At 44.1% G+C, this 27,698-nt stretch overlaps 1 protein-coding gene across 9 annotated transcripts in view; it reads right to left on the minus strand.

Annotated features, from left to right (window-relative positions):
* Window positions 1-27,698, minus strand: part of NR1I3 (nuclear receptor subfamily 1 group I member 3) — a 63,922-nt gene that overhangs the window by 4,740 nt on the left and 31,484 nt on the right. For 6 of the 9 annotated variants that reach the window (XM_069728829.1, XM_069728823.1, XM_069728822.1 and 3 more), the window contains 3 exons: window positions 14,555-14,802; window positions 2,386-2,516; window positions 416-609 (listed from right to left, as the gene is read on the minus strand). In XM_069728829.1, coding sequence (XP_069584930.1) covers window positions 416-609; window positions 2,386-2,516; window positions 14,555-14,802 — 573 coding nt within the window. The remainder of the gene's footprint in view (window positions 1-415; window positions 610-2,385; window positions 2,517-14,554; window positions 14,803-27,698) is intronic. The other 3 variants (XM_069728833.1, XM_069728832.1, XM_069728831.1) reach the window with 1 other exon arrangement.

Raw genomic sequence — 27,698 nt, forward strand, 5'->3', positions numbered from 1 at the left:
TTATATTATACACCCACCGGCCACTCGGGGATTATATTATACACCCACCCGCCACTTAGGGATTATACTGTGCACCCAGCGGCCACTAAGGGATTATATTATACACCCACCAGCCACAAAGGGATTATATTATACACCCACCGGCCACTCAGGGATTATATTACACATCCACCGGCCACTTAGGGATTATACTGTGCACCCTGCAGCCACTAAGGGATTATATTATACACCCACCGGCCACTCTGGGATTATATTACACACCCTCCGGCCACTTGGGGATTATACTGTGCGCCCAGCGGCCACTAAGGGATTATATTATACACAAACAGCAATGTACATTATAAGATTATATACAAAGCTCAGTTGCCTGTATCACACATGGGTTTAGATACAGTACACTAGTTTATCCCCTCACCCTGTAATCCACAAAATTTTCCAGACTGTTGTCAAAGTGCTTCTGGTGAGCATTGATCAGGATCGCTATCAGTTGCTTCTGCTCCTCGGTCAGGGATCCCACCTCTGCCACCTTCTTTATCCTCTGTTGACGTTCCTGCTTCTTCCTCAGCCTCAGCTCACGCCTCGCCATCAGGGCGTCCTCCGACATAATCACTGGAAGTCACAAAACAAAATCTATATTAGAAGTGTCCCCAAAGTGTCCACAACCCCCTCCGCAATTAGGATGTTTTCATGGCGGAGACTTCTAACATCACATCCCTTATTACCAGTGTTATATTATTTTTATATTAGCTTTGTTTTCATTACTTCAATAGGTTTACTATTATCTTATAATTATAATAGATGTATGATTATTATTATTGTTTTACCCTCATCCTTTATTATCATTTTATAATTTATATTGTTATTTTATATTATAGTTTTTCATATTATCATTATATATATGTTATCTGTTACATATTTATTAATCTATTGTTTTATATACATATTATAAATATATATATTTTCCCCTATTACCGTATATTTTTCACTTAATAGTAATAATAATAGCAATGTAAAACGTTAATATTTTTCTGAAATGATTTTTATTTTGTATCTACTGTATAGTTATTTCATATTTTCTTTCCTATTATTATTTTTAGCATTTATATTTTGTTATCTTATATTTTATATCGTTATTTAATATCTTTTATGTATTATGTTTGTTCATCTTTACATATTTTGATTGTTTCTATATTTTAATATTTTATATTATCTAATTTTCTGTGTTTTATATAATTTTCTGTTTGTTATTGTTTTAGATTATTCATTATTTTCTATTGTTGTTTTGTTTATTGTATCATTATTTTATTAATATAGTTAATATTTTATATTGTTTTATATTATTCATTATTTTACATTTATATTATTTTTTTATATTCTCATTATTTATTTGATATTGCTGTTGCTATAATTATTCTAGCTATACCATCCACCTCTCGTGTCTCCCCTCTTCCTCATAGTTTGTAAGCTTGCGAGCAGGGCCCTCATTCCTCCTGGTATCTGTTTTGAACTGTATTTCTGTTATGCTGTAATGTCTATTGTCTGTACAAGTCCCCTCTATAATTTGTAAAGCGCTGCGGAATATGTTGGCGCTATATAAATAAAAATTATTATTATTATTATTATTAGCTATTGCTGATGATTTTGCTGTTTCTGTCTTTTGCATCATCACTGCCCGTCTCCCCCCCCCCCTCCATGGTATGTGACCCCTCTCTATAAATGCTGTAATGGTTATATAACGGCTTCGGGGCCGGGACGTGTCCTGGGATAAACCCTCTGATTAATAATTCACACATTTGCTCACTGAGCCGGGATCTAGTGTGCGCGCCAGGAGCAGAATCCCATAATATTGTTATAATGGTGCTGGGGCCCCGTCCCCTCCGCCTCCTCGTCTCCCCCGGGGGGCGCAGTCCTCTGGATAATGTTTATTGAAATAAGATGAAAGGAATAAATGGTGGCGGGCGGGGGAGGGGGCTATTTATAGATCTGTCCCTGCGGCCATGATTGCGCCGCCCCAGTGCGGATTATACCGCAGAGCGCACCCATTGTCAGGGCCAGGGGGGCACCGCTCAGATGGCATTGCTCCCCCTCCGTGTGGGCAGTGGAATGGCTGCAAACACAGAGTCAGACATTAAAACATCCAAAATTGCTTCCCCCCTCCAGTGATTGTGGTGCTTGTTACCTTTCCGGTAGCACAGGTGTTGGCTTGGGCCCCTCTCACAGGGCCACTAGAGTTGTGCCATCTTCTGATAATTAGGAGGGTGCCATGTTTGTAGAGCCTAGCTGGATGTGGGGGGGAGCTTTGACCCCCCCATTTAGTAATTGCTTCTGAAGCTTCATCAGGGCACACTTTAGTGTAGGAGAGGCGGATGGGATCTAAGCACTTACTGTCTCTCCTCATGCCCACCTCCAGGCATTTCTGTAGGCGGCAGGCTTGGCACCGTCTCCGCTTGGCTTTTGTGACCGGGCAAGAGCGGGTAAATGGGCAGGTGAAGGTCAAACCTTTAGTCATAGACCGCCTGAGGGGATCATGGGGGAAACAGCAAGCAGAACGTGAGACATCATATTTCCATCTACCATCATATAATAAAATATAATGTATAGTCATATACCGTAATCTGGCACAGTACAATATACCATACCGTAATATACCATACTAAGATACTGTACCCTAGTATACTATAATATACTGTAGAATACCACACTGTAATATACTGTACCTTATACTATAACATACCGTAACCTACAACACTGTAATAAACTGTACCTTATACAATATACCGTAACCTACCATACTGTAAGATACTGTACCCTAATATACTATAATATACCGTAACCTACCACACTGTAATATACTGTACCTTATACTATAACATACCATAACCTGCCACACTGTAATAAACTACCTTATACAATATACCGTAACCTACCATACTGTATGATACTGTACCCTAATATACTATAATATACCGTAACTTACCACACTGTAATATACTGTACCTTATACAATATACCGTAACCTACCATATTGTAAGATACTGTACCCTAATATACTATACCGTAACCTACCACACTGTAATATACTGAACCTTATACTATAACATGCCGTAACCTACCACACTGTAATAAACTGTACCTTATACAATATACCGTAACCTACCATACTGTAAGATACTGTACCCTAATATACTATAATATACCGTAACCTACCACACTGTAATATACTGTACCTTATACTATAACATACCGTAACCTACCACACTGTAATATACTGTACCTTATACTATAACATACCGTAACCTACCACACTGTAATATACTGTACATTATACTATAACATACCATAACCTGCCACACTGTAATAAACTACCTTATACAATATACCGTAACCTACCATACTGTATGATACTGTACCCTAATATACTATAATATACCGTAACTTACCACACTGTAATATACTGTACCTTATACAATATACCGTAACCTACCATATTGTAAGATACTGTACCCTAATATACTATACCGTAACCTACCACACTGTAATATACTGAACCTTATACTATAACATGCCGTAACCTACCACACTGTAATAAACTGTACCTTATACAATATACCGTAACCTACCATACGGTAAGATACTGTACCCTAATATACTATAATATACCGTAACCTACCACACTGTAATATACTGTACCTTATACTATAATATACCGTAACCTACCACACTGTAATATACTGTACCTTATACTATAACATACCGTAACCTACCACACTGTAATATACTGTACCTTATACTATAACATACCGTAACCTGCCACACTGTAATAAACTACCTTATACAATATACCGTAACCTACCATACTGTAAGATACTGTACCCTAATATACTATAATATACCGTAACCTACCACACTAATATACTGTACCTTATACTATAATATACCGTAACCTACCACACTGTAATAAACTGTACCTTATACAATATACCGTAACCTACCATACTGTAAGATACTGTACCCTAATATACTATAATATACCGTAACCTACCACACTGTAATATACTGTACCTTATACTATAACATACCGTAACCTACCACACTGTAATATACTGTACCTTATACTATAACATACCGTAACCTACCACACTAAAACTGTACCTTATACTATATATCGTAACCTACCATACTGTAAGATACTGTACCCTAATATACTATAATATACCGTAATCTACCACACTGTAATAAACTGTACCTTATACAATATACCGTAACCTACCATACTGTAAGATACTGTACCCTAATATACTATAATATACCGTAACCTACCACACTGTAATTTACTGTACCTTATACTATAACATACCGTAACCTACCACACTGTAATATACTGTACCTTATACTATAACATACCGTAACCTACCACACTAAAACTGTACCTTATACAATATACCGTAACCTACCATACTGTAAGATACTGTACCCTAATATACTATAATATACCGTAACCTACCACACTGTAATATACTGTACCTTATACTATAACATACCGTAACCTACCACACTGTAATATACTGTACCTTATACTATAACATACCGTAACCTACCACACTAAAACTGTACCTTATACAATATACCGTAACCTACCATACTGTAAGATACTGTACCCTAATATACTATAATATACCGTAATCTACCACACTGTAATATACTGTACCTTATACTATAATATACCGTGTCCTACCACACTGTAAAACTGTACTTTATACAATATACCGTAACCTACCATACTGTAATATACTGTACCCTAATATAATGTTTCACAGTACAATATATCGTACCGCAATATACTGTAATCCACCACAGTAACATACTGTACCCTAATATACTATAGTATACTGTAACCTACCATACCGTAATATACTGTACCCTAATGTCATGATAATGTAAAAATGCCATAATGTGAGTTTAGTTCAAGAATGTACCATGGCACAGACACACGCTGCAGATTCGCCCCCCCTTCTCCCCCACTGCATTCGCTGATACAAAAACCAAGCCCTATGGCAGGCACACTCTGTGCAACTTCATACCAATGTGTCGCAGCCCACAGAGCAGTTTTATAGCTTTTAGCTGCAGCAGACCAATCTTCCTACCACACTCATTCCCCCCTCCCACCTGGTACTGGTTGAAACTGGTATAGGAACCATGCGCTTCTATTGTTCTTTCAAGGGTATATATATGGGCATATATATATTCCGGATGTCCCATCGATAGATCTATAACCTACTGAAACCGCTAGAAGCTAAACCCAACGAGTGCAAAGTGTGGGTTTTCCCGGAAGTGGTTCAGGTAATCACTCCATGTTTACACTTAAAAGAATTCCCATGATGTGGGGCACATTCTGATGATCGGGTCTTTCGTATACGAGATTCATACAGCGAGTTAGGCATGAAAATAGTTTTCATAATTCTGAGAAAAGAGTGCATTTCTTTTCAATTTTAATCATTTTTTTATTTGTAATTGTATTGTACACATGATTTGTCTTCTTTATAATATCGTTTTATACTTTGTAAACACTGCCTACCTTTTTTGGAGTAAAATATAAAATTACTAGCTTGTCTCTCCCTGCTCTATAACAAACTGTCGCGTCCTCTGAGGTGAATTACGCTACTGATTTGGGTTGGCTCCGGACCCGTTAATACTTGGAAAATCAGAGTTGGTGGCAGCATACTTTGTCCTGTGCGTTTGGGAGGCTTTGTAGCGACGGCGCTGTTGATAATTATTGTTCCCGCCTCAGTGGGAGTAGTTATATCGTCCTCGCTGCAGCGTGCCCAATAGCCAGTACATAGCAGGCAGCCTTTCTGGCGACTATTTACCCTAGGGGCAGTACCCTGACTGACCTGAGGGTAAGGGGGGCGCCAGAGAGCTGCAAGTTCCAAACCGGAACTGGGAAGTGGGACATAGATAAATCCCTTTCAGAAGGAACCAGGGGCAACCAAGCAACCCTGGTTCACGACAAATTGGTGTGAGTGATGGGGATGATAAAGGTATTTTCCCCATGAACCGTGACATATTGGTGGGATCCCTGACTTATCCGGTGGGATTTGTGACACCTAATATACTATAATATACCGTAACCTATTACACTGTAATATACTGTACCTTATACTATAATATACCGTAACCTACCATACTGTAATATACTGTACCCTAATATACCGTTATCTGGCAAAGTACAACATACTGTACCGTAATATGATGTAATACACCACACTACCATACTGTACCCTAATATACTATAGTATACCGTAACCTACCATACTGTAATATACTGTACCCGAATATACCGTTATCTGGCACAGTACAACATATCATATCGTAATATACTGTAATACACCACACTAACATACTGTACCCTAATATACTATAGTATACAGTAACCTACCATACTATAATATACCGTACCCGATATACTATAATATACCGCAATCTACTATACTGTAATATACTGTACCCTAATATACCATTATCTGGCACAGTACAACATATCGTACCGTAATATACTATAATACACCACACTAACATACTGTACCCTAATATACTATAGTACAGTAACCTACCATATTGTAATATACTGTACCCCGATATACTATAATATACCGTAACCTACTATACTGTAAAATACTGTACCCTAATATACCGTTATCTGGCGCAGTACAACATATCGTACCGTAATATACTGTAATACACCACACTAACATACTGTACCCTAATATACTATAGTATATCTTAACCTACCATACTGTAATACTATACGTTAATACTATTATATACCATAACCTACCATACTGTAATATACTGTACCCTAATATACAATAATATACTGTAACCTACCATACTGTAATATACTGCACCCTAATATACCGTTATCTGACAGTACAACATACCGTACCGTAATATACTGGAATCCACCACACTAATATACTGTACCCTAATATACTATAATTTATCGTAACCTACCACACTGTAATATTCTGTATCCAATATAATATAATCTACCGTAACCTAACATACTGTAATATACTGTACCCTAATATACCATTATCTGGCACAGTACAACATACTGTGCCAGATAACTGAAGCCACACCCCCTGAAGGAGATCCGTACCAAAACGTACGTTGGGGAGTGAGTCCCAACTTACTCTGCTCTGCACCATGACTGGTAATAGTATACAGGTCCTTCTCAAAAAATTAGCATATAGTGTTAAATTTCATTATTTACCATAATGTAATGATTACAATTAAACTTTCATATATTATAGATTCATTATCCACCAACTGAAATTTGTCAGGTCTTTTATTGTTTTAATACTGATGATTTTGGCATACAACTCCTGATAACCCAAAAAACCTGTCTCAATAAATTAGCATATCAAGAAAAGGTTCTCTAAACGACCTATTACCCTAATCTTCTGAATCAACTAATTAACTCTAAACACATGCAAAAGATACCTGAGGCTTTTATAAACTCCCTGCCTGGTTCATTACTCAAAACCCCCATCATGGGTAAGACTAGCGACCTGACAGATGTCAAGAAGGCCATCATTGACACCCTCAAGCAAGAGGGTAAAGGTACCTTCACACATAACGATATTGTTAACGATATCGGTGCTATTTGTGACGTAGCAACGATATCGTTAATAAAATCGCTATGTGTGACAGCGACCAACGATCAGGCCCCTGCTGGGAGATCGTTGGTCGCTGAATAAAGTCCAGAACTTTATTTGGTCGCTGGACTCCTGCTGACATCGCTGGATCGGCGTGTGTGACACCGATCCAGCGATGTCTTCACTGGTAACCAGGGTAAACATCGGGTAACTAAGCACAGGGCCGCGCTTAGTAACCCGATGTTTACCCTGGTTACCATGCTAAAAGTAAAAAAAAAACAAACACTAGATACTTACCTAACGCCGTCTGTCCTCCAGCGCTGTGCTCTGCTCTCCTCCTGTACTGCCTGTGAGCCGGAAAGCAGAGCGGTGACGTCACCGCTCTGCTTTCCGGCTCACAGCCAGTACAGGAGGAGTGCAGAGAAGCAGAGCGCAGCGCTGGAGGACAGACAGCGGTAGGTAAGTATGTAGTGTTTGTTTTTTTTTTACTTTTAGCATGGTAGCCAGGGTAAACATCGGGTTACTAAGCGCGGCCCTGCGCTTAGTTACCCGATGTTTACCCTGGTTACCGGCATCGTTGGTCGCTGGAGAGCGGTCTGTGTGACAGCTCTCCAGCGACCAAACAGCGACGCTGCAGCGATGCGGATCGTTGTCTGTATCGCTGCAGCGTCGCTTAATGTGAAGGGGCCTTAAGACCCAGAAAGAAATTTCTCAACAAATAGGCTGTTCCCAGAGTGCTGTATCAAGGCACCTCAATGGTAAGTCTGTTGGAAGGAAACAATGTGGCAGAAAACGCTGTACAACGAGAAGAGGAGACCGGACCCTGAGGAAGATTGTGGAGAAGGACCGATTCCAGACCTTGGGGAACCTGAGGAAGCAGTGGACTGAGTCTGGTGTGGAAACATCCAGAGCCACCGTGCACAGGCGTGTGCAGGAAATGGGCTACAGGTGCCGCATTCCCCAGGTAAAGCCACTTTTGAACCATAAACAGCGGCAGAGGCGCCTGACCTGGGCTACAGAGAAGCAGCACTGGACTGTTGCTAAGTGGTCCCAAGTACTTTTTTCTGATGAAAGCAAATTTTGCATGTCATTCGGAAATCAAGGTGCCAGAGTCTGGAGGAAGACTGGGGAGAAGGAAATGCCAAAATGCCTGAAGTCCAGTGTCAAGTACCCGCAGTCAGTGATGGTGTGGGGTGCCATGTCAGCTGCTGGTGTTGGTCCACTGTGTTTCATCAAGGGCAGGGTCAATGCAGCTAGCTATCAGGAGATTTTGGAGCACTTCATGCTTCCATCGGCTGAAATGCTTTATGGAGATGAAGATTTCATTTTTCAGCACGACCTGGCACCTGCTCACAGTGCCAAAACCACTGGTAAATGGTTTACTGACCATGGTATTACTGTGCTCAATTGGCCTGCCAACTCTCCTGACCTGAACCCCATAGAGAATCTGTGGGATATTGTGAAGAGAAAGTTGAGAGACGCAAGACCCAACACTCTGGATGAGCTTAAGGCCGCTATTGAAGCATCCTGGGCCTCCATAACATCTCAGCAGTGTCACAGGCTGATTGCCTCCATGCCACGCCGCATTGAAGCAGTCATTTCTGCCAAAGGATTCCCGACCAAGTATTGAGTGCATAACTGAACATTATTATTTGATGGTTTTTTTGTTTGTTATTAAAAAACACTTTTATTTGATTGGATGGGTGAAATATGCTAATTTATTGAGACAGGTTTTTTGGGTTATCAGGAGTTGTATGCCAAAATCATCAGTATTAAAACAATAAAAGACCTGACAAATTTCAGTTGGTGGATAATGAATCTATAATATATGAAAGTTTAATTGTAATCATTACATTATGGTAAATAATGAAATTTAACACTATATGCTAATTTTTTGAGAAGGACCTGTATAACTATATTTATTGAGTTTGTGACTGTATATCCCTGTGTGGTATTTAGAAGATGATGGTTTAGACATTTGAGGCTAAGAGGTCTCGTTTGTGATACTGGTTGGTAGCTAGGTGCACCTGTGAGATTCTTACCATGACCTCTACTGACATCCTAGTAGAACCAGCTCATTAACCACTAGTGAAACAATACCCACAGTTGCAACTTTACTTTTTTACTTGCCCTTGGTGCTTAGCATTGTCAGTGGTACTCATTATCTTGGATTTTTCTCATTGACATAGTATGTATACTTTTCCCTAATATTGCTCTATACGTTGCTTTTTTAACTTTTTGTACTGAATTGACTTCTGTGTGATTTACGAGTTTAAATAAAATAATGTTCACTTTAAATGGTAAACTAGCATTGACTCAGCTTTCGTTTGTATATACTATGTATTTTTGAGTCGCTATCTTCACAATATGCAATCCGCATATAGATGCAAATGAGTGCATCCGCTATACATGTAGCTAACAATGGCTTGGAGAATGTTTATATTAAAGATACTGTACCGTAATCTACCACACTAACATACTGTACCCTAATACTATAACTTGTACAGGTTGGGTTTGAGAGGTCATATTACGGTATGTATTTGAGCCTACACGTGTGCTAACATATATAATAGGAAGTTCATCTTATGCTTCCCACACTCTACCCACTTGTGTGTACCCCTGTGTTTTCTCCACATGCGCAACGTGGCTTTGATCCATTCCCCCTTTTTTGCCAGATATCCTGGAATATTTAATAAAGTATTTTGTACTTTTCATATATTTTGTTTTGGTGTTCTTTTGATCGATTCTTTCTATGGTTGACTCACACTGTAATACTGTACAGTAATATACTATAATATACCGTAATCTATCAATGTAATATACTGTACTCTAATATACTATATTGTACCGTAATCTACCACAATGTAATATGCTGTACCGTACTATACTATAGTGTACCGTAATCTGCCACAATTTCATATGCTGTACCATAGTATACTATTATACTGTGCTTTACCACAATGTAATATACTGTACCATAATATACATTATACCGTAATGTACCACAATATAATATATTCTTCTTTAATATACTATAATACAACATACTGGAATATACTATAATGTATTGTAATCCACCACTATGTAATACAGTACCGTAATATACTATTGTGAAGAATATGAGGGAATTTAAGTCATGCCCATCAACTGTATCATATTATTCAACAGTCCTACTTCAGCATGTGTAACTGTAACAGGGCACCTGGCTCAGCAGGTGGTCCAGCCTTCTCTGTTTCAAAGTGATCACTCGCACCCCCACCAGCCTAACTAATATCCACAGGGGTCATATTGTGTAACTGATTCATTCAGTCAGATGGGAATTTCAGAAAGAGATTTAAGGAGAATATCGAGGTGTACATCCCAGCCACATACTGTTTACATTTTTTATATCTCTGGAACAGGCTGAACACCTGCCAAGGTCTTGATCCATTCTAGCACCCCAGGGTGGGGAGTTACACAAAATGACTAGTAGAAGCCAGGTAGTGAAGAAGTGTTTGTTTTCCAAGCGTGACGGGGGCCCGTCTGTATCCAATGGTGCAAGAACCACTGCCCTATGACTTTCCATTGGGAAGTTATGATCCTTCTTAAGTTTTCAGAGTTTTAGCGTCACACACCCAGAGGAGGGGGATAACGGGGTTTGAGGGGGATAACGGGGTTTAATGCTTGTGTGAAGCCATGTGCTTATGCTCTCTTTGTCATGCTTGCTGTTCACTTCTAAATGGTGAGCCATGTCACTTAATGTGCTGTAAGGAACTGAATCAGCTGGCAGCCCCATGCCCCCTGCGACTCAGCGTGCACACGGTCGAACATCAAACCGGTAATTGACATGATTCATCTGCTTATATCTTATGTCCTTCACCTGTATTTGCATACCTGCCCATTGTATATGTATAACCATTGTGTATGTAGTGTATTGTCTAGTGTGCTTTTAAGGTGATTAAATATATAACATAACCAATGGCTCCTCTTTTATCACTAGTCATGAATCCACATGTCCGTATTCTCGGTTCTAACTTGCCATGCTGCCGGGGCTGGTTTCTGGCCTGACATAATCCCAATAACGGACCGTGCTTATATCTTACGTGCAACAGGTGGCAGTCCCACCGGGCTGATAAGGCTCTGATTCACTGGTGCTAGTGAAAGGGGCCTCTCGGCCTGTCAGGGTTGTGAGCGAGTGTGGTGCCACGTCAGTGACTGCGTGGGCCTCATCCTCTCACTCCCCATGCCTCCATAGGCCCGTGAAGGGGTATCTGTGTAAAACTGTGCCAAGCTGACCTTACGTGTCCACAGGGGGTGCAGAATGTCACGTTGGTGCAAGTGAGGAGACCGTACCACGTGATCACTCTGACGTAACAGTCACGTGACGCAGGGTGGCGAGGTGCAGGTTCATCACAACCATAATATACCATAATCTGTCACAATGTAATATACTGTACCGTAATATACTATATTGCACCATAATGTACCACAATGTAATATGCTGTACATTAATATCCTATATTACACCATAATGTACCACAATGTAATATGCTGTACATTAATATCCTATTGTGAGGAAAATATAATAAGTTTAGTTTCTCTGCCAGCACATATAGCTTGAGCGTTAACCCCCCCTTTACTTCAGGGTTTAGCTTTTCTTTTCAATGGGTGTAGAAGAGCTTTTATTGCTTCTTGCTAACCCATGCTGTGGGCTAAAACCCCCCTTCTCTGTGTTCTTGTTCTGAGATGTGTATGTGCGGCTCCCAAACCCCTCATGCCCCTCCCAAAAGAATTTTTACGATCGCTTGTGTCGGCTCAAACCTTCCTCCAGCAGGAACTGGTCTGATTTCCTTCTTTAAAGGCAAGAAGTCCTTTGTTCCATTATAGTGAGATATTAGGCCAACGGTTTAGGCTAGGAAAATAATACGTCGAGTTTGTGAATCTCCATCGACGCACCTATCAGCCACGGTAAGCGCGAGCTTCTAGTTCCAACAGGGACAGAGTATTGATTTCTCTGAAACTATGCATCCCATCAAGCCCAAATTTGGTCTCCTTAGAACGCCAATGTTAATACAAGATGAATGCTGGGTGTGTTATGATTCTGACATGTTCTGTAGCGGAGATACAGGCATTAGACAAACTTGTGTTAAATTTAGTAAGACTGAAGAGATAGGAGGGTCTGAGGAAACCAGCCCTGTTAGTGATGTCACGAGGCTGTGGTTATTTAAGTGACTCCACTTTACCCAGCCTTCAGAGTCTGTCTGAGTCTGGCGTGAGGAGCCCTCACTGCCAGTCCTGATGCATTGGGACATTTTGGAGCCCCGCCCACTAGCCTTGTTTTGCCTCAAATGAACTGAGAACATGTGAGTTTTACCTATTCTCATTTAATCCCTTTATTTTATAATTACTTTGTACATATTTTCAATTGTCTCATATTGTAACATCTTTATATAACTTTTTATAAACACTGCCTTAAATCTTTTATGGAGTATAATATTTAAAATACTAGATTTGTTCTTCTGCTCTAAAACGTACCCTAAGTCTTCTGAAGGGAATTACGCTACTGTTCTGGGTTAGCTTCGGACCCGTTTAAATGAAGCTGGTGGCAGCATACCGTGTTCTGGGTATTTGGGAGCCGTTGTAGCGACGGCGGCATTGATAATTATTGCTCCTGCCTGAGTGGGAGTAGTTATCGCCTCGCTGCAGCGTGCCCAATAGCCAGTACATAGCAGGCAGACTTTCTGGCGACTAATTACCCTAGGTGCAGTACCTAATCTGACCTGAGAGTAAGGGGGGCACCAGAGAGCTGCAAGTTCAAGCAGAACTGTAAAGCGGGATATACATAAATCCCTGCAGTTCGTGGTATATTGAAGAGCAGTGGGATAACTAGAATAAGCCCCTGCTATAAACACCATAATCTACCACAATGTAATATGTTGTACATTAATATACTATATTACACCGTAATCTTCCACACTATAATAGACTGTACCGTAATATACTATAATGTGCTGTGTTCTGCCACAATGTAATATACTGGACCATAATATACTATATTATACCGTAATCTACAACGATGTAATATACTGCACCGTAATATACTATATTATACCGTAATCTACAACAATGTAATATACTGCACCTTAATGTATTAATTATACCGTAATCTATCACAATGTAATATACTGCATTGTAATGTACTATATTATATCGTAATCTACAACAATATAATATACTGCAGCTCAATGTACTATATTATACCGTAATCTACCACAATGTAAGATACTGCATCGTAATGTACTAAGTTATAACGTAATCTACCACAATGTAATATACTGCACCGTAATGTACTATATAATACCGTAATCTACCACAATATAATATACTGCACCGTAATGTACTATATTATACTGTTATCTACTACAATGTAATATACTGCACCGTAATGTACTATATAATACCGTAATCTACCACAATATAATATACTGCACCGTAATATACTATATTATACTGTTATCTACTACAATGTAATGTACTGCACCTTAATGTACTATATTATACCGTACTATACCACAATGTAATATACTATAATGTACTATTATCTGCCACAATGTAATATACTATACCATAATCTCATAAAAGCCACCCACCACTACAGCCCCTATGAGCGCTGACCCTCACCTTCATCAGCGATTCACTTAAACTTCTATACCCCATATCAGGCATTTAAGCCCCTCCCTCCCTTAGTAAGGGAGTCTAAACCCTGCCTCTTTGGTGGTTGGGCTCACAGAATGATCATGGCTAAATCAGGACTGTTGTCAGCTCCACTATCAGAGGGGAGTCAGACCGGAATCCTTGGAATATGGTAGCGATCTTTTCCGGGATGGGCAAACCTGAGATGTGGCCGGAGCATTTACCTGAAAAATCCCTTACAGCCCTCACAGGTCAGGACGTGAAAGTGGTAGCCATTGGCCTTATCCCCGCACACGGCGCACAGCTTCTCCTCAGCGTCAGGGTCATTATCCTCACATTCGGGGCTCTTCAGGCTCAGAGCAGATGCCCCCAAGGATTCACAGCTGCTGTTACTGTCCTCCTCGTACACCAGGAACATGGCCGGGCTCCACTCTGCCCGGATAACAGATGCCGCCTGCTCCTCGGGATTCATCTACAAGAATCCAACCCCAATATTAGTATATAACAGCACCCAAATCCCACAATCTCCCTCCTTATACTACAGCAACAGCTCCTCATCTATCACTGCTGACAACCAGCCTGTACACCATGAGTGAGAGGTGTCAGTCTTGAGGTTATCAGGTGACACAAATGGTGGTAAACAGACAGCAAAAATCCTATACTCCATATACAGTTGTGTGAAAAAAGTGTTTGTCTCTTCCGTCAACCTCTGTTCCCTCCTGATTTCCTATTCTTTTGCATGTTTGTCGCACTTAAATGTTTCAGATCACCAAACATCAAACGTCGCAGGTTCGGCTCCGACGCCTCCCATCTTCATACGATGACGTCCTTTGCTTCCTGTCATGGCTCCGGCGCAGGCATACCGATTTACCCTGTTGAGGGCAGCGTAAAGTACTGCAGTGCGCAGGCGCCGGGAAGGTCAGAGAGGCTCAGCACCTGCGCACTGCAGTACTTTGCTCTGCCCTCAACAGGGTAAATCAGTACGCCTGCGCAGGAGCCGTGACAGGAAGCAAGGAGGATGACGACATCGTATGAAGATGGGAGGCGCCGGACCCGGACCTGCGTCGCCCATCGGACAGGACCGCAGCAGGACCGCCCCTGGGTGAGTATAATCTAACTTGTTTTTCTTACCTTTCAGGTTACATTACAGAATGCTATAGATGAGCCCATAATGGCGGTGGCCACAGCTTATAGGGCCAAAATTAGGTGACAGATTCCCTTTAAGCCATTCAGAGGTGAACTTGCTGGTGTATTTTGGATCATTGTCCTACTGCATAACCTAAGTGAACTTCAGCTTGAGGTCTCAGATGGTCAGACATTCTCCTTCAGGATTTTTTTGGTGGAGAGCAGAATTCATGGTTCCATTTACCACAGCAAGTCTTCCAGGTCCTGAAAGCAGCAAAACAGCCCCAGACCATCACACTATCACCATACATGTAATGGGACATACACCTTCCAAAAGGCTCAACTTTTGTCTCGTCAGTCCACAGAGTATTCTCCCAAAAGTCTTGGGGATCATCAAGATGTTTTCTGGCAAAACTGAGACGAGCCTTTATCTTCTTATACTTCAGCAGTAGTTTTGTCTTGTAATTCTGCCTTGCAGGCCATTTTTGCCCAGTCTCTTTCTTATGGTGGAGTCATGGACACCGACTTTAACAGAGGCAAGTGAGGCCTGCAGTTCTTTGGATGTTGTTGTGGAGTCTTTTGTGACCTCTTGGATGAGTTGTCGCTGCACTCTTGGGGTAATTTTGGTCGGCTGGCCACACCTGGGAAGATTCACCACTGTTCCATGTTTTCGCCATTTGTGGATAATGGCTCTCACTGTGGTTTGCTGGAGTCCCAAAGCTTTAGAAATGGATTTAAAACCTTTTTCCAGACTGATAAGACTCAATTACTCAATTGTTCTAGAATTCCTTTGGATCGCGGCATGATGTAGCTATTGAGAATCTTTTGGACTACTTCACTTAGGCAGGTCCCAATTAAGTGATTTCTTGATTGAGAACAGGTGTGGCAATAATCAGGCCTGCATGTGGTTAGGGAATTGAACTCAGATGCCCAAAGATGTGATAAACCACAGTTAATTTATGTTTTAGGGGGGGGGCGGAGAATCATTTTTTCACTCGGGGCCCCAGAGGTTTGGATTTCTTTCTCTGTTAATAATAAATACCTTCATTTATAAACTGCATTTTGTGATTACTTGTGTTATCTTTGTCTAATATTTACATTTGTTTGGAGACCTGAAACATTTAAGTGTGACAAACATGCAAAAGAATAGGAAATATGGAAGGGGAAAAACACTTTCTCACATAACTGTATACGTGATCTAACGATTCCGGATTATCAACTTTTTCAGACATTTATAGTGACCTCTATATAATAATCTGGACACTGCCGGTGGCGCTGCGTCTGGATTTTTGGTTTTCCAGTGATGTGTAAGTCATGAATGATGAATGTGGGGCCTGGCAGTGGGCGATGATGACGGTGCACAGGGCGGCCGCCCAGAACATTACTTCCAAAGCTCATGTAATATTTACACCCCGATCTCCACCTGGAGGGCGCAGGAAATTTCTCCACCATTTCTGGGTCATTCTGTATTTAACGCTGTAGCTCCTTATAAGATCTTAAAGAAGGTCTCCGATGTCAGAAACCCCTATTCACCCTCAGTAGAGTGACGGCGCCTAATGTCGTCAGTGAGACTCTACAGCTAAGGATAGTGTGGAGCCCCTATATTATAGTGCAGGCCCCAATAGTATGGTGTGTACCCCTATATGACAGCGCAGGCCCCTATGGTATTGTGTGTACCCCTATATGATAGCACAGACCCCCTATAGTATGACATGTACCCCTATATGATAGCGCAGGCCCCTATAGTATGGTGCGTACCCCCTATATGATAGCGCAGGCCACTATAGTATGGTGTGTATCCCTATATTATAGCGCAAGCCCATATAGTATGGCATGTACCCCTTATATTACAGAGCAGGCCCCTATAGTATGGTGTGTACCACCTATATGATAGCACATGCCCTTACTGTATGGTATGTACCGCTTATATGTTAGCACAGGCCCTTATAGTATGGTATGTTCCACTATCTGATAGCGCAAACCCCTAAATTATGGCATGTATCGCCCATATGATATCACAGGCCCCTATTGTATGGCATGTACCCCTATATGATAGCTAAGGCCACCCTATACTATGGAGTGTACTCCTATGCTATGGCATGCACCCCTATATGATAGCGCAGGCCCCTATATTAGGGTGTGTTCTCCTATATTATAGCGCAGGCCCCTATTGTATGGCATGTACCCCTATATGATAGCTGTCATGATAATGCAAAAACCATAGCTGAGGGATTTTTGCACATCTGACCATGGTCCTGAAAGCACATGGCAGCTGTGACCTCCCCCCCCCCACTCTCTCCCCCCCCCCCCCCCAATACAACAAACCAGCCTTATGGCAGACACTGGGTAACTTGAAGCTAGTGTGTGAGCAGGGTGTGGCTTTAAACTGCAGGTGACCAATCCTGCAAAGCCACCTGTTGTCCCTCCCTTCTCAGCCAGGAGTTTCTTTTGTCTCCAGAGTCTAAGAACGTAAATATCTCTGACCTCAGTACATACCATTAACCAGCCCTTTAGTGATGTCACAAGGCTGCAGTTTATAAGTCTCTACACTTAACCCAGCCTTCAGTTTTGCCTGAGGAGCTGTACTATGCACTGGGACATCTGGGCTCTGCCTGCCAGCATGGTTTGCCTGCAATGATCTGAGAACATGTGAGTTTTACCTTTTCTCATTTAATCCTGTTATGTTAAAATTACCTTTGTACATATTTCCAATTGTCTCATATTGTAACATCTTTATATACCTTTTTATAAACACTAATAATAAACCTACAAGATAAACAGGAGTATATACTCTCAATAGTGTAAGTAAAGTAATTAGTCGAGCTCAAATGCCAATAGTATCGTATCAAAAAAGTCTTTATTTGTGCAAAAGCTCACTAACAATAAATACCAGCAAACAGCCAAATATAGAAACATGACAAAGATTAGACAGACAGGAACACAATAAAACATGTCAAATCAACCGCTCGGGGTATCTCCATGTTTATAAAAGCCTAAAGCGGATGTAAAATGGTAAACAAAAGACATCCCCAGTACTGGTCATACCATCTATCAAATAGGGGGCACATACTAGCAAACTGCTGGTTCTAGTACACATAGAAAATGTATGAATCCGCTAACTGGCTAAAACATGGCAAGTGCTTACCCATGTGGGAAAGAGACCACGGCTGGCTGAAAATAGAGGACCCCGACGCGCGTTTCGCGTAGTTGGCTTCCTCGGGGGGCCCCCCTGGTGATTTGACATGTTTTATTGTGTTCCTGTCTGTCTCACCTTTGTCATGTTTCTATATTTGGCTGTTTGCCGGTATTTATTGTTAGTGAGCTTTTGCACAAATAAAGACTTTTTTGATACGATACTATTGGCATTTGAGCTCGACTAATTACTTTACTTACACTATTGAGAGTATATTCTCCTGTTTTTCTTGTAGGTTTATTATTAATGGTTTGGAGTAGCGGTTCGCACTCTCATTTAGATCCTGGTTCCAGGATCATTATTCTTTAAAGTGTTTCCAACATGTCAGTGGTTGTTAACTTTTTATAAACACTGCCTTAATTTTACGGAGTAAAATATCTAAATTACTAGTTTCGTTCTTCCTGCTCTAAAACATACCCTAAGTCTTCTGAAGGGAATTATGCTACTGTTTTGAGTTAGCTTCGGACCCGTTAATCAAAGCTGGTGGCAGCATATCTTGCTCTGTGCCTTTGGGAGTTGTTGTAGAGATGGCGGCGTTGATAATTATTGTTCCTGCCTGAGTGGGAGCAGTTATATCGCCTCGCTGCAGCGTGCCCAATAGCCAGTACATAGCAGGCAGCCTTTCTGGCGACTAATTACCCTAGGTTCAGTACCTAATCTGACCTAAGGGGAAGGGGGCGCCAGAGAGCTGCAAGTTTGCAAGCGGAACTGTAAAGCGGGATATACATAAATCGGTGCAGTTCGTGTTATATTGTAGAGCAGTGGAATAACTGAAATAAGCCCCTGCTGTAAACTGATAGGCCAATAACCATGTGTGTGTTCTCATCACATTGTAGCAGTGGAGGGATAACTAAGATAAGAACCCCTGCACATGTGATAGCCGTCGGTTGGCCTAAAGTCACCCCGATCCGTGACGTAGGGGTGACAGTCATGGTGTGAATTGTGACATATTGGTGGCAGCGTGATGGGATCTTAGAGCATTAGTGATCTTTTTTGAGCAATCATTCCTCACACTAAAGACTTGCAAAGTTCTTGCGAGGACTCTGCGCAAATAAGTTTGGAGAACGAACTCAGTGTTTATTAGTCCTGAGACAATTGTGTGTAGTGGTAATTATCCCCTTCCCTTCACTTTGTTTTTCTGTCCTATCTTTTATTTGACAACCATGGTTGTGCTGGGAGAAACCTTTTATAAGCAGCAGACCAGAGACACCCTTACTGCCTTATGCAGGTCACAGCACATTGACTTTGCAGGCAAAAACAAAGCCCAACTGGTTGCAGATCTTTTGCAATCGGAAGCTGCTCTAGACCGCTCTCAGAGCCCAGTGGCTGCAGAAGCCAACACAAGCGAACATGGTGCTGCAGCAGAGGTCCAACCACTGAATACTGGCCCTACTAGCAACCTGGGCGAATTGGACCCCCACCTGCTGGCGGCCTTGGAAGAACTCCCCACTGACGACCATGATGGACGTCTGCAGCTGATTCAGTAATACCGGCAGGAGGCCCGAGCCGAGCGGGAGGCCCGAGCCGAGCGAGAGGCCAAGGCCCAGCGAGCAGAGCGGGAGGCTGAGAGAGCAGAGCGCCAAGCCCAGCGAGAATATGAACTGGAGATGCTCCAGCAGGGGGTGATGCCCTCCACCGCCCAGAGCCGTGAGCCCAGAAGCGCTCAGATACCGAAATCCCGGCCCGATCACTTTCCTGTGATGGAAAAGGACGGGGACTTGGACACTTTTCTGCGGGCCTTTGAGAAAACCTGCAGACAGTACCAGCTGCCTACAGAAGAATGGGCACGATACCTGACCCCAGGGCTCAGAGGCAAAGCTCTGGAAGCGTTTGCTGCCCTCCCTCAAGAACAAGATGGTGACTATGAAGCCATCAAGCAGGCCCTGGTAACAAAGTACCAGCTTACACCTGAGGTTTACTGTAGAAAGTTCCGGAACCTCCAACGTGGCCCACACAACAGCTACGGCGATGTGGTGCATGGACTCAGGACCCACTTTAACCAGTGGATCCAAGGACTGTCAGTGACCTCCTTTGAGCAGCTGGGAGACCTGATGATCAGAGACCAGTTCTTACATCTTTGCCCAGCTGAGGTGCGACAGTTCGTGATGGACAGAGAACCCAAAGATATGACAAAGCAGCTCAGATTGCCGATGCCTATGAGGCCAACCGTAGATCGGAAGATCGGAAGTGCAGAAGCCAGTCACCACCAGCTGGAGAGGGGGTAAGCCGTCAACCAACGCCAGTACCTCTGCCAGCCAACACACCAGAGGTCCTGTCCTCGTGGCCAACAGCACCAGACCTACCACCGAACCTCGCCAGTGCTTCTTCTGCAAGTTGACTGGTCATATCAGTCCCTACTGTCCAGACAAGCAGAAGAACCCCCCAGCCAAGGCCCCAGGGCCTAATGCAGCATTTCTTTTGGTGGGTGGTGTGGCTGGGAAGGTGTGTGACAACGTACAGCACGTCACCGTGGGAGGCCATGTCGCTACAGGCCTCAAGGACACCGGGGCTGAACGAACCCTCATCCGACCCGAACTGGTGGCCCCTGAAGAAATAATTCCGGGGAAAAACCTAACTGTCACTGGGATTGGGGGTATCAGCTGTCCCTTGCCAATGGCCCGGGTTTATATTGATTGGGGTGCCGGGAGCGGGGTGAAGGAAGTGGGGCTGTCAGATAATTTGCCCACTGATGTTTTGTTGGGGACTGATTTGGGGAGGATGGTTGCATACTACGTTCCTGACACCCCTCCCCAATCTGCTAAAAAGGGTAACGTTAACCCTGATGATGGGAAATCACATGTGTTGCCTGACCATGCTTTATCCAGTAATGATGCATCTGATAACCATTTTTTCCCCAGCGTTGGTGATGAAAATGATGTAAATGTGCCAACTGAACCTGATAATGATTTTTCTGTGAAAGTTGATGTGTCCATAGGTACAGGAATGCTCAGCCCCGTCGCTCTGCGGAGTGAGATGGCTGAGGAACCCCTAGCAGGGGCAAATGTCGGTGCTACAGGAAATGGGGAGATGCATGGGAACCATGAGAAAGGTGATACCATGAAATTGACCAGTGCCACAGAGGAAGGTAACTGGCCCATAAGTAGCACTGCTCCTGAGGTAATGGGGGTGGATGGGGAGGTAGAGCCCATAGCAGCGCCAGCTGATGGGTCTGCGGAAATCCCTGGAGAGACAGCCTACGTAGCTGCTGTCACCCATAGTCAGAGTGCCCGGAATGCAGATAACTGTCTGCCTTCCGGACCCTCTTCAGTCATCGTTGTGACTGAACCAGAGATGGACACAGAGCAGGTCCCAGAGGGTTCCCGTGGGGAAGGGACCCTGACGTCGCTTCTGGCTTCCCCTAGCCAGGAGTTTTAGGCCGCTCTGCACAGAGATGCGAACCTAGAGAGTTTGAGATACCTCGCCGAGACGCCCACCTCTGTGACTGATAAGGAGATGGTGTTCTTGGAACGAGGAAGGTTGTCCCGGAGACAGTACCCGGAAAATCGCAAAAGGAGTGGTTGAGGGAAAGACAGTTGGTCGTCCCGCAGCAATTCCGGGGTGAGTTGTTACGGATTGCCCACGAGATCCCGCTCACTGGACACTTGGGGATCAGCAAAACTAAGGCCCGGCTGTCTCAACACTTCTATTGGCCTAAGATGGGGACAGATGTGTCAAACTACTGCCACTCCTGTGTCACCTGTCAAAGAGTGGGGAAGGCGGGGCCTGCTCTTAAAGCTCCCCTGATCCCTTTGCCAGTAATAGAAGAGCCTTTCCAGAGGATCGCAGTGGAGATTGTGGGCCCGCTGGCCGTCCCCAGCAGCTCTGGAAAGCAATACATCCTTACTGTGGTAGACTACGCTACCCGGTACCCAGAGGCAGTAGCTCTGTCGTCAACTAGGGCAGATAATGTGGCGGATGCCCTGTTGGACATCTATTCACGTGTAGGATTTCCCAGGTAGATGCTACTGATCAAGGGACCCAATTCATGTCTCGCATAATGGTGGCTCTCTGTAAAGGCCCCGTCACACATAGCGACGCTGCAGCGATACCGACAACGATCCGGATCGCTGCAGCGTCGCTGTTTGGTCGCTGGAGAGCTGTCACACAGACCGCTCTCCAGCGACCAACGATCCCGAGGTCCCCGGTAACCAGGGTAAACATCAGGTAACTAAGCGCAGGGCCGCGCTTAGTAACCCGATGTTTACCCTGGTTACCATCGTTAAAGTAAAAAAAACAAACGCTACATACTTACCTACCGCTGTCTGTCCCCGGCACTCTGCTTCTCTGGTCTGGCTGTGAGCACAGCGGCCGGAAAGCAGAGCGGTGATGTCACCGCTCTGCTTTCCGGCTGACCGGCGCTCACAGCCAGACCAGAGAAGCAGAGTGCCGGGGACAGACAGCGGTAGGTAAGTATGTAGCGTTTGTTTTTTTTACTTTAATGATGGTAACCAGGGTAAACATCGGGTTACTAAGCGCGGCCCTGCGCTTAGTTACCCGATGTTTACCCTGTTTACCAGCGAAGACATCGCTGAATCGGCGTCACACACGCCGATTCAGCGATGTCAGTGGGACCTCAACGATCAAAAAATGGCCCAGGCCATTCCGACACGACCAGCGATCTCACAGCAGGGGCCTGGCTACGCATGCTGGTTGAGACCCAAGGGCGCGACTGGGAGCGTTAACTCCCACACCTGCTATTCGCTTACCGAGAGGTTCCACAGGCCTCGACGGGGTTCTCCCCCTTCAAGCTCCTGTACGGCAGGCGAGTCCGGGGGCCCCTTGGGTTGGTAAGGGAATCCTGGGAAGAGGAGCCGAACCCTTTTGAAGTGTCCATAGTGGAGTATGTCATGCGCTTCCGTGACAAGATGCAGACCTTGGCGCAGTTGGTGCATGACAACATGACGCAGGCTCAGGCTGACCAGAAGCACTGGTACAACCAGAACGCCCGAAAGCGGACCTACCACGTGGGTCAAAAGGTGTGGGTGCTGGTCCCCGCACCAAAGGATGAGCTTCAGGCAGCCTGGGAGGGCCCCGTACGTCTTCCACCAACAGCTCAACCCGGTCACCTACGTGGTCACACTTGACCATTCTCGGGGTAGGCGAAAGGCCTTTCACGTCAACATGATGAAGGCTCATCACGAACTTGAACCTTTCGTCCTACCGTTCTGCAGCCTGCCCGAAGACGGGGAGGAAGACACCCTCCTGGACATGCTGGCCCAAGCCAAGGCTGGTGGGTCCATCGAGGACGTGGAGGTAAGCGCCACACTAACCGTACCCCAGCGGTCGCAGTTGCGGACCAAGCTGGAACCCTTCCGGGCCGTGTTCTCCAACCGACCTGGAATGACTGAGTTAGCAGTCCTTGAAGGTGGACACCGGGAATCATGCCCCACTACGGCGAACACCCTATCGAATCTCCGACCAGGTGCAGCAGGTTATGCGCCAGGAGATCGATGAGATGTTACAGCTGGGGATTCGACCGTCAGAGAGTGCGTGGGCCTCACCTGTAGTTCTCGTGCCAAAGAAGGATCGGACCACCCGGTTCTGCGTGGACTATAGCGGGCACAACGCCATGATAGCCTCAGATGCGCACCGAATGCCACGCATCAAGGAGCTGCTTGAGAGGTTAGCTGATGCAACCTACCTGACCATAATGAATCTGAGTCGAGAATACTGGCAGATTCCCCTGAGCCCCGAGGCACAGGAGAAGTCCGCCTTTATCACACCCTTCGGACTGTACGAGTCCACAGTCATGCCCTTCGGCATGAAGAATGCCCCTGCCACTTTCCAGCGGATGGTCAACCACCTGCTTCAGGGACTGGAGAAGTACGCGGTGGCGTACTTGGATGACATTGCCATCTTCAGTTCCTCCTGGGATAAACACCTGCAGCATCTCGAGGAGGAGATCAGGCGAATTCACCGAGCCGGACTGACTATCAAGCCGGGAAAGTGCCAGATGGGCATGAGTGAGGTCCACTACCTCGGGCACCGGGTAGGCGGGGGGGCACCCTAAAGCCAGAGACTGAGAAAGTGGGAGCGATAGTGAACTGGCCCACCCCCAGGACCAAGAAACAGTTGATATCCTTCCTGGGCACTGCAGGGTACTATAGGCGCTTCGCACCGCACTATAGTAGAATGGCAAAACATTTGACGGACCTCACCAGGAAGAAGCTACCCCACATCGTCAACTGGACCGATGGCTGTGAGGGGGCCTTCCAGGCGTTGAAAACAGCGCTGTGCAATGCCCCTTAAAAGCAGTCGACAGCAGTCGACTGTTCTTGGTACAGACTGACGCCAGCGAGTTTGGCCTCGGTGCTGTGCTCAGCTGTTGTGAATTCTGTGGCTGAATTCACTCCTGTGGTCACAAGTGGTACTGCAGCTTCTGAGCTTCCTCCCTCAGGTGTTCTGGTGAGCTCGTTAACTGCTTCATTACTTAACTTCGCCTGATGCTGCTATCCTTTGCTCCTTGTCAATTTTTTCAGTGTTGGATCTGAGCTTCTCCTGATTGTTCCTGTGACCTGCTGCTCTGTATAGCTAAGTGCTTTTTGCTTTTTTGTTGTTTTTTTTCTGTCCAGCTTGTCTTTTGTTTTGCTGGAAGCTCTGAGACGCAAAGGGTGTACCGCCGTGCCGTTAGTTCGGCACGGTGGGTTATTTTTGCCCCCTTTGCGTGGTTTTGCATTAGGGTTTTTTGTAGACTGCAAAGTTCGCTTTACTGTCCTCGCTCTGTCCTAGGATATCGGGCCCCACTTTGCTGAATCTATTTCATCCCTACGTTTTGTCTTTTCATTTTACTCACAGTCATTATATGTGGGGGGCTGCCTTTTCCTTTGGGGAATTTCTCTGGGGCAAGTCAGGCCTATTTTTCTATCTTCAGGCTAGCTAGTTTCTTAGGCTGTGCCGAGTTGCCTAGGTAGTTGTTAGGCGCAATCCACAGCCGCTTTTAGTCGTGTTTAGGATAGGATCAGGTGTGCAGTCTACAGAGTTTCCACGTCTCAGTGCTCGTTCTTGTATTTTTGGGTATTTGTCAGATCACTGTGTGCGCTCTGATCGCTAAGCACACTGTGTTTCTGGATTGCCTTCATAACACCTGTCATTAGCAAACATAACAGTACAAGGAGCCTAACTAATGATTCTCAATAGAGGGAAAGAAAAAGTTCTGACATCATTTTTTTTTTTTTTCTGCTCTGTGTTCACTTTTTTTTTTTTTCCCCTAGACATTTGGGTGATTCTGGACACAGGTGTGGACATGGATATTCAGGGTCTGTGCTCTTCAATGGATAATCTCGTTATAAATGTACAAAAAATTCAAGATACTATTGATCAGAAATCTATGTTAGAACCAAGAATTCCTATTCCTGATTTGTTTTTTGGAGATAGAACTAAGTTTCTAAGTTTCAAAAATAATTGTAAGCTATTTCTGGCCTTGAAACCTCATTCTTCTGGTAATCCTATTCAACAGGTTTTGATTATTATTTCTTTTTTGCGCGGCGACCCTCAAGACTGGGCATTTTCTCTTGCGCCAGGAGACCCTGCATTGAGTAGTGTCGATGCGTTTTTCCTGGCGCTCGGATTGCTGTACGATGAGCCTAATTCAGTGGATCAGGCTGAGAAAAATTTGCTGGCTTTGTGCCAGGGTCAGGATGATATAGAAGTATATTGTCAGAAATTTAGGAAATGGTCAGTACTCACTCAGTGGAATGAATCTGCGCTGGCAGCTTTGTTCAGAAAGGGTCTCTCTGAGGCTCTTAAGGATGTCATGGTGGGATTTCCTATGCCTGCTGGTTTGAATGAGTCTTTGTCTTTGGCCATTCAGATTGGTCGACGCTTGCGCGAGCGTAAATCTGTGCACCATTTGGCGGTACTGCCTGAGGTTAAACCTGAGCCTATGCAGTGCGATAGGACTATGACTAGAGTTGAACGGCAGGAATACAGACGTCTGAATGGTCTGTGTTTCTACTGTGGTGATTCCACTCATGCTATTTCTGATTGTCCTAAGCGCACTAAGCGGTCCGCTAGGTCTGCCGTCATTGGTACTGTACAGTCCAAATTCCTTCTGTCCATTACCTTGATATGCTCTTTGTCGTCGTTTTCTGTCATGGCGTTTGTGGATTCGGGCGCTGCCCTGAATCTGATGGATTTGGATTATGCTAAACGTTGTGGGTTTTTCTTGGAGCCTTTGCGGTGTCCTATTCCATTGAGAGGAATTGATGCTACACCTTTGGCCAAGAATAAACCTCAATACTGGGCCCAGCTGACCATGTGCATGGCTCCTGCACATCAGGAAGTTATTCGCTTTCTGGTGTTGCATAATCTGCATGATGTGGTCGTGTTGGGGTTGCCATGGCTACAAACCCATAATCCAGTATTGGATTGGAATTCCATGTCGGTATCCAGCTGGGGTTGTCAGGGGGTACATGGTGATGTTCCATTTTTGTCGATTTCGTCATCCACCCCTTCTGAGGTCCCAGAGTTCTTGTCTGATTATCAGGATGTATTTGAAGAGTCCAAGTCCGATGCTCTACCTCCGCATAGGGATTGTGATTGTGCTATTAATTTGATTCCTGGTAGTAAATTCCCTAAAGGTCGATTATTTAATTTATCCGTGCCCGAACACGCCGCTATGCGCAGTTATGTGAAGGAATCCCTGGAGAAGGGACATATTCGCCCATCATCATCACCACTGGGAGCAGGGTTCTTCTTTGTAGCCAAGAAGGATGGTTCGCTGAGACCGTGTATTGATTACCGCCTTCTTAATAAGATCACTGTTAAATTTCAGTATCCCTTGCCATTGTTATCTGACTTGTTTGCTCGGATTAAGGGGGCTAGTTGGTTCACTAAGATAGATCTTCGTGGTGCGTATAATCTGGTGAGAATCAGGCAAGGAGATGAATGGAAAACTGCATTCAATACGCCCGAGGGTCATTTTGAGTATCTAGTGATGCCGTTCGGACTTGCCAATGCTCCATCTGTGTTTCAGTCTTTTATGCATGACATCTTCCGTGAGTATCTGGATAAATTCCTGATTGTTTACTTGGATGACATTTTGATCTTCT

Source organism: Ranitomeya imitator, chromosome 1 (genome assembly GCF_032444005.1).
Source record: "Ranitomeya imitator isolate aRanImi1 chromosome 1, aRanImi1.pri, whole genome shotgun sequence".
NCBI lineage: Eukaryota > Metazoa > Chordata > Amphibia > Anura > Dendrobatidae > Ranitomeya > Ranitomeya imitator.